Here is a 7,023-nt window from a genome sequence, read left to right as displayed (position 1 = left end):
GGAATACCCAAAGCATATATTTTAGGCAGATGGGAACCAGAGTATGATCCAAGAGGAAACCCATCCCCTCCTCCCAGAGGCCTAGACACTGAGTAGACTCTCCCCCCAAAGGCCCTTGCCTGGAAGCTGAGTGAGGCGCAAGCCACTCATCTTCCCCAGACAAACCCATACTCAATCCCGACACCACCTTGCAGGCCTGGCCCTGCCCAGGGGAAGCTCTCAGAGGGGGCCCCGGCCATCCCCCCATCCTGGAGGTGCTCTGCCTGAGGTTTGGGACTTGATGCGCAGTTTGTGGGGCAAGGAGGGCTGAGGCAGGCCCTCGGGATGGTTCCCTGGGACAGGATAGGCCACCCCGGGAGGAAGCTCCATCAGATCTGCAGTGGGTGTTAGCAACACATCTGAGGGCCCAGAGGCCTGGCAACCAGAGGCCATGGGTGACCACAGCCCCCAGAAAGGCCTGAGCTCCGGTCTGGCCCCCCCATGTCCATCCAGGAGGTGATAGCTGAAGAAGGCAGCTGGGAGGGCAGCCTGCAAAGCCATGTCCGTTCTCTTGGGGTTGGAGGGAACAGGGTCCTGGGGGCACCTGGGGGAAGTGGCCAGACCAGTCCACTTGTGAGCCACCAGGCAGCCCCGGCATCCTGGAACCCCAGTGTCCAGAGTGCATGGTCTCAAAAGGCAGCCATGGGAGCCATGGAGGGAGGGGAGTGGCTCAGCCCTAGAGCGGGAGTCTCCAGTCCAGGGGGGCTCCCACAGCAGCGCCTGCAGAGGCAGGGTCCGGGAGCCCGCAGCGGAGGGCAGAAGGCCAAAGCGATGCCTGAGCGCCCACAGCTCAGCCCTGAGCAGAGCGTTCTCCTCCAGCAGCGAGGCCAGCTTGCCCTCAAGGGCCGCATCATTGAGGCGCCGCTTCTCCCGGGATCTCTTGGCCGCTTCATTGTTCTTCCTACGCTTCTCCCAGTAAACCGTGTCCTTCTTCTCTTCGGGCATGAACTCCCGCTGCCGCCGCACAGTCGGGCCCCTACCCCGCATGCCACGCAGGGTCTTACTGCCACCCTGAGCTACAACTGGGAGGCTGGAGAGACCCACGTCCATGGCCACCTGGGGGACCTGGGGAACAGGAGAGAGGTCTTGGACAAGAGGCAGGAGGCTGACCTGGATGACTGTCCCTCTAATTTATCCTGTGATCCCATGGGTCACTGATGGGGGAGGACACAGGTAGAGTGGGAACCAGGCTGGAGACCAGGATGGAGGCCGAGAGAGATATAATGGAAAGGGAAACTGGTGGGATGGTTTGGTCCCTGATGGAGCAGCAGGGGAGGCTGCCAGAGAGGCCACGTGGCTGGAAAAGGCTTAAAAACAGACCACAATGTTTACAGAGAGCTAGCAGGGCACCATATTCTCAGGAGGATGCAGGCTCCTTTCCCAGGGTTCTTACCGCTGAGAAGGTCAGTTGACTAGCCAAGCGTTCAAGTCAATCTGAGTTCCAGGCTAAGTTCCTTGGGGATTCACAGGGAGATAGAAAGAAGGCTGAACCTAGAAAGAGAGAAAGAATGTGTGTCCATGGAGTTAAGCTGAGCCAAGCTGGGGTCAGAAAATAAGCCACTACTCATCAGAACTGGGCCTAGGTTGTGTCCCAAAAATCTCCTCAACATGTGGCCAGAATTTTACATCTGCCCATCCATCCACCCACCTACCCATGCATTTGTAAGGTAATCTATTCATCTGTCCACTCACTCAACTGTCCATTTGTCCATCCTGTTACCTATCTACTCAACCAACTCACCATCTACCCATTTATCCACTTAGCCACTCATCCTCTCATTTGTCTGTCCATCCACTCATTCAAACATTCATCTATCCCCCCATCCAATTGTAGAATCATCTATACGTCTACCACACACATGCTCATCCATCCAATTGTCCATTCGGTCACTGATAGATTCATTTTTTAAAAATAATATTGTGCCTACAAGTAACAAAAGAAAAAAATAGACAAATTGGACCCCATAAAAATCTTAAAATTTGTACATCAAAAGATACTGCCCATAAAGTAAAAAAAAACCCACAGAATGAGAGAAAATATTTGTAAATCATACGTCTGGTAAGGGATTAATATCCCAGAACCTACAGAGAATTCCTACAACTCAGTAACAAACAAACAACCTGATTCAAAATGGTCAGAGAGCTGGAATAGATATTTCTCAAAAGAAGATACTCTAATGGTCCATAAGCAGACAAGATGCTCAACGTCACTGATCATTATAGAAATGCAACAAAACTACAATGAGATACCATATCACATCCATCGGTGGCTACCATCAAAACAAAACAAAACAAAAGATAGGAGGTGTTGGCCAGGAAGTGAAGAAATCAGAACCCCCGTGCACTATTGGTGGGAATGTAAAATGGCGTAGCCATTGTGGAAAACAGTATGGTGTTTCCCCAAAAAAATTAAGAATAGAATTACCCTATGATCCAGCACTTCCACCTCTGGGTGCATACCCAAGAGAATTCAAAGCAGGGTCCCAAAGAAATATTTGTCCATCTATATTCACAGTAGCATTATCCATGATAACCAAGAGGTGGAAGCAACCCAAGTGTCCATTGACAGATGAGTCAATAAGCAGACTCGGGTCCATCCATACAATAGAATATGATTCAGCCTTAAAAAGGAAAGCCATTCTGGGGCTCCTGGGGCTCAGTTGGTTGAGCATCTGCCTTCGGCTTGGGTCATGATCCCGGGGTCAACACGGGATTGAGCCCTGCATCAGGCTGCCTGCTCAGTGGGGAGCCTGCTTCTCCCTCCATGCCTCCCTCCTTGTGCTCTCTCTCTCTCTCTCTCTCTCTCTTTCTCATGCTCTGTCTCTTAAATAAATAAAACCTTTAAAAAAAATGAAGTCCATTCTGAAACCTGCTACAACCTGGATGGACCTCAGTGAAATAAGCCAGACACAAAAAACAAACGCTGTAAGATGGCACTCATAAGAGGTACTTAGATTAGTCAAAATCATAAAGATGTGGGACGCCTGAGTGGCTCAGCGGTTGAGCTCTTGCCTTCAGCTCCAGTCATGATCCCAGTCCTGGGATCAAGTCCCACATTAGGTTCCCTACATGGAACCTGCTTCTCCCTCTACCTGTGTCTCTGCCTCTCTCTGTGTGTCTCTCATGAATAAATAAATAAAATCTTTTTTTAAAAAATCATAAAAACATAAAGTAGAATGCTGGGTGCCAGAGGGCTGAGAAAAGAGGAAATGGGGAGTTATGATTGAATGGGTAGAGTTTCTGGTTTACCAGTGTATAGGGGATGGATGGTAGTGATGGTTGCACAACAATAAGAATGTATTTAATATCCCTGAACTGTATACTTAAAAATGGTTAAGACAGTAAATCTTATGTGCATTTTACCACAATAAAAAAATTTTAATACTACCACTAATATGACTTTACTGAGTGCCAGGCATCTTGCCATCCATATATTCACTCACTGGTCTCACCCCTTCCATCCTGAACTCGTCCCTTCCTTCAACTATCCAAAAAGTATCCCCCCTATGTGTCAGCCAGCCTTTCACAAATCCATTCATTCATCTGTATATTCAACCATGGGTCCATCCATCCACCCAACCAGTGAAAAAGCAACCCATGAGGACTTGCCATGCACCTAGTTTTGAAGAACCAGAACGGTGAATAACAGAGGTGGAAAAAAGAATCAAAATCATGAGACTCCCAGCTCCTAGGGTTGGGTGCCTGAAAGGATGCCCAGGGTCCCAGGGATGCTCCAAGAACGGGGGAACATGTCCTTAGCATCAGCCCAGTTTCTCCTATTGGCTTTCCTGAAAATTCTAATCCAGGGTCTGGGCTCCATTAACTTCCTTAAGTTTCCTGAGCCTAAAGATCTCCTTACCTTCTGTGATCCTGATATGAAACAGGTTGAGAGAAAAAGAGAAACCCCAGAGCAAGTCATGGGGGTTTTCCTGAGAAGTCAAAATGGGCTCCAAGAAAGAGTAGACATTGAGATCTGGCATCCTAGTTCAGAAAAATCTATGACTGACCCTCATGAGGGCAGGTATATGTCTTTTTTTTTTTTTTTTTTTTTTTTTTGCCTAAAACTGTATCTCTGGTGCCAAGTATTGGGCATATAGACAGTAAGTGGTAAATAGACATTGTTGAATGAATGAATGTATGAATGAACAGATAAATGAAAACAGAACTTTGTTCACAAATAGAAAATATTTGGCCCTCCTAAAATAAGACAAAATCAGAGAGGGAGGCCAACTATAAGAGACTCTTAACCATAGAAACCAACTGAGGGTTGCTGGAGGGGAAGTAGGTGGAGGGGATGGGGTAACTGAGTGATGGGCATAAAGGAGGTTGATGTGATGAGCACAATATGCAATTGACAAATCACTGAAGTCTACCTTTGAAACTGATGGAAGGAAGGAAGGAAGGAAGGAAGGAAGGAAGGAAGGAAGGAAGGAAGGAAGGAAGGAAAAATTTGGCCCTTCTGTTAACTGTCAATAGAAAACCATGAAGCCTACCACATTTCCCTTTTTGCTTTGGCCACCAGGAAGCTTAGCACTCAGTTTCAAGATAAACTAATAGCCTTCTTGATTGGGAAAGGAGTTTTTCTTCTCCAATGTTATTATTTTAAATTTAGTCTTTTGCTCTGTGCTAACAGCACTTGGCTTTTGAGTCTATGGCTGCATAAGATCATTCAAATCACATATGAAAGAGGATTGAGGCATAAATCATCAAAAAAAAAAAAAAAAACATTCCTCAGAACTCTGACCATGATTCTAAGTCCACAATTCCCAAAATACGTGTCAGGAACACCAGTGCCAAAGGTGCTCTGCCAAAGAAAAAAAAGATACAAAGCATTTAAGAAATACTGCGTATCTTATTCCTTATATGAGAATCATTAAAGGCTCTGAATAGTCCTGAAAAAAAGGAAACCATATTTAACCTTTGCTTGATTTAAAGGTTCTCAAATTTTCTGTTTTACCCACGAAATACTTACTTTACAAATCACTTGGGATATATATTTATTCATCCACACAACATAGTACCATGTCCTACAATGGTTACTGGGGCAACAGAGGAAAATCAAACAGCCCCCTGTCTTCACAAAGCCTCATGGTAAAGGTGAGTGAGATGATAATGGAAAACATTAAGAAAACAGGGATCCCTGGGTGGCGCAGCGGTTTGGTGCCTGCCTTTGGCCCAGGGCGTGATCCTGGAGACCCGGGATCGAATCCCACATCGGGCTCCCGGTGCATAGAGCCTGCTTCTCCCTCTGCCTGTGTCTCTGCCTCTCTCTCTCTCTCTGTGACTATCATTAAAAAAAAAAAAAAAAGAAAGAAAGAAAACACTAAGAGAGGGTCTGTTATCTGCCCAAGTCACACAGTAAGTTAGTGGCAGTACAAAGATTTGGACCCAATATGTCTAATATGTGGGTCTGCATGCTTACAGCTCCAAGGGGATGCTATGTCTGGCAATCGTGGCGAGGCCTGGAGACAAAAGCCTTTGTGAGGCTCTGCAGTCACCTGAGTGGCCAAGAAGTCCTAGTCACCAGAGGGACTCCCATGCCAGTGCCTGGGACCCCCTATGAGAACTCCTGGTTACTGGGGGGACTTCAGCACCAAGACCCAAGACCTTGTCCGAAGCCCAACAGGCATCTGGGGCCAGCTCCCCAACTGCTGGTGCTTACGGCCACGGGAGGCAGCCCCACACTGGCCCACATTGCACAGGCTAGAAAAGCATCAGCAGTCCGTGGACCCTGATCTACTAGAGCCAGGTGGGGAGCCCTAGGTTTGCACCTGCCTATGGCTCATACCCGGACTGTGTTCCCGGCAGCCAGACCCACTAACACATCCTTGTTCAGGAGGCCACGTTCACTGACCCCTTTCAGATGTCTGAAGCCACCACACCTCCTAGCAGGAGCTTATCATCCTGCTCAGAGAAAAAAAACCGAGGCTCAGGAGCTTACCTGGCTGACCTGGGGATACTCAGCAATTTCACACTCCTTCCCATCCTTTCCTCCCAACCTGGTGAGGGCCACCACCAACTCGAGCCCCAGAGCCACTACTGACACCCCTGGCATCCTCCGCCCCTGGCCCCACTCACCCACCCCCCGCTGATTCCCCATCCACACATGCATGCACACCCTCCACACTCCCCACAGCCCAGGCTGCAGCCCAGGCAACTCCTATCCTACCTGAGCCCCACCCGCCTGCACCCCGCTCCCTTCAAATCCATCAGCAGCCCAGAGGAGGCTTTTCAAAACCCCACTTATCCTCAGCTTGGAAACCTCTGGTGTGTACTTATGAAAATGTAAGCACCTTAGGCTCCTGAACACAGTGCTCATGCACACCTCAGTTTACCCTGTTTGCCATCCCACGGTCGAAAGACACTGCATGAATGATTCTTTAGAATGAACCAATAAATGCATGAATGAGTATTTGAAAAAAAAATTAATGAGTAAAATGCAAGTGAATGAATGAGTAAGCAGATGAAGTAATGCTTGAGGGTCAGGGTCCCTGAAAGTGGGGTACAATAAGCTTAAATGAATCCTCTCTCCCCCTTCAAGGGCTGGGTGTGGGCCTTCCACTGCCCAGACAGCTCATATGAGCCCTAACCAAAACAAGCCCCTCGATAGGCTCTCACCCAGGGTCCCTTGTCCCTCCAGTCACAGCATTCTCCTGCCACCCCACCCGGCCCTGTATGGGGGGCCTCAGATCAGCTGGGCCTGATCACCATTTCAACTTCAAGGATGCTGACAAGAGCCCAGGAATTGATGTGCACCAGCATGGAGCACATCCCAGGGCCCTGGGGCCAGCGTCCGAAGGCACCATCCCGGCTCAGGGAGAGAGGATGGAAGAGAAGGGCAGGCAAGCCCAGAGACAACTGGACCAGGGGCCAGATGAGCTAGAGAGGGAGGAAATGAAGCCCAGGGGTCCTTTAAGACCAAGTCAAAACCAGTAGATGCCCAAAGAAGACAGTGTGGGCTGGCGGTCAGGTAGAGGAGGGACG

The 7,023-nt window shown here is 48.7% G+C and overlaps 1 protein-coding gene across 1 annotated transcript; it reads right to left on the bottom strand.

Annotated features, from left to right (window-relative positions):
• Nucleotides 1–219: 219 nt before the first annotated feature.
• On the bottom strand, nt 220–1,499 carry NFILZ (NFIL3 like basic leucine zipper). Its single transcript, XM_072788160.1, has 2 exons — nt 1,433–1,499; nt 220–1,104 (listed from the first exon to the last, which is right to left on the bottom strand). Exon 2 carries the CDS (start codon nt 1,087–1,089, stop codon nt 220–222), a length of 870 nt encoding a protein of 289 aa, XP_072644261.1. The 5' UTR covers nt 1,090–1,104; nt 1,433–1,499.
• Between the last annotated feature and the right edge of the window lie 5,524 nt (nt 1,500–7,023).

Source organism: Canis lupus, chromosome 19, assembly GCF_048164855.1.
Source record: "Canis lupus baileyi chromosome 19, mCanLup2.hap1, whole genome shotgun sequence".
Taxonomy (NCBI): Eukaryota; Metazoa; Chordata; class Mammalia; order Carnivora; family Canidae; genus Canis; species Canis lupus.
Note: the sequence above shows the minus strand (reverse complement) of the source record. Positions and strands in the feature narration are given on the sequence as shown.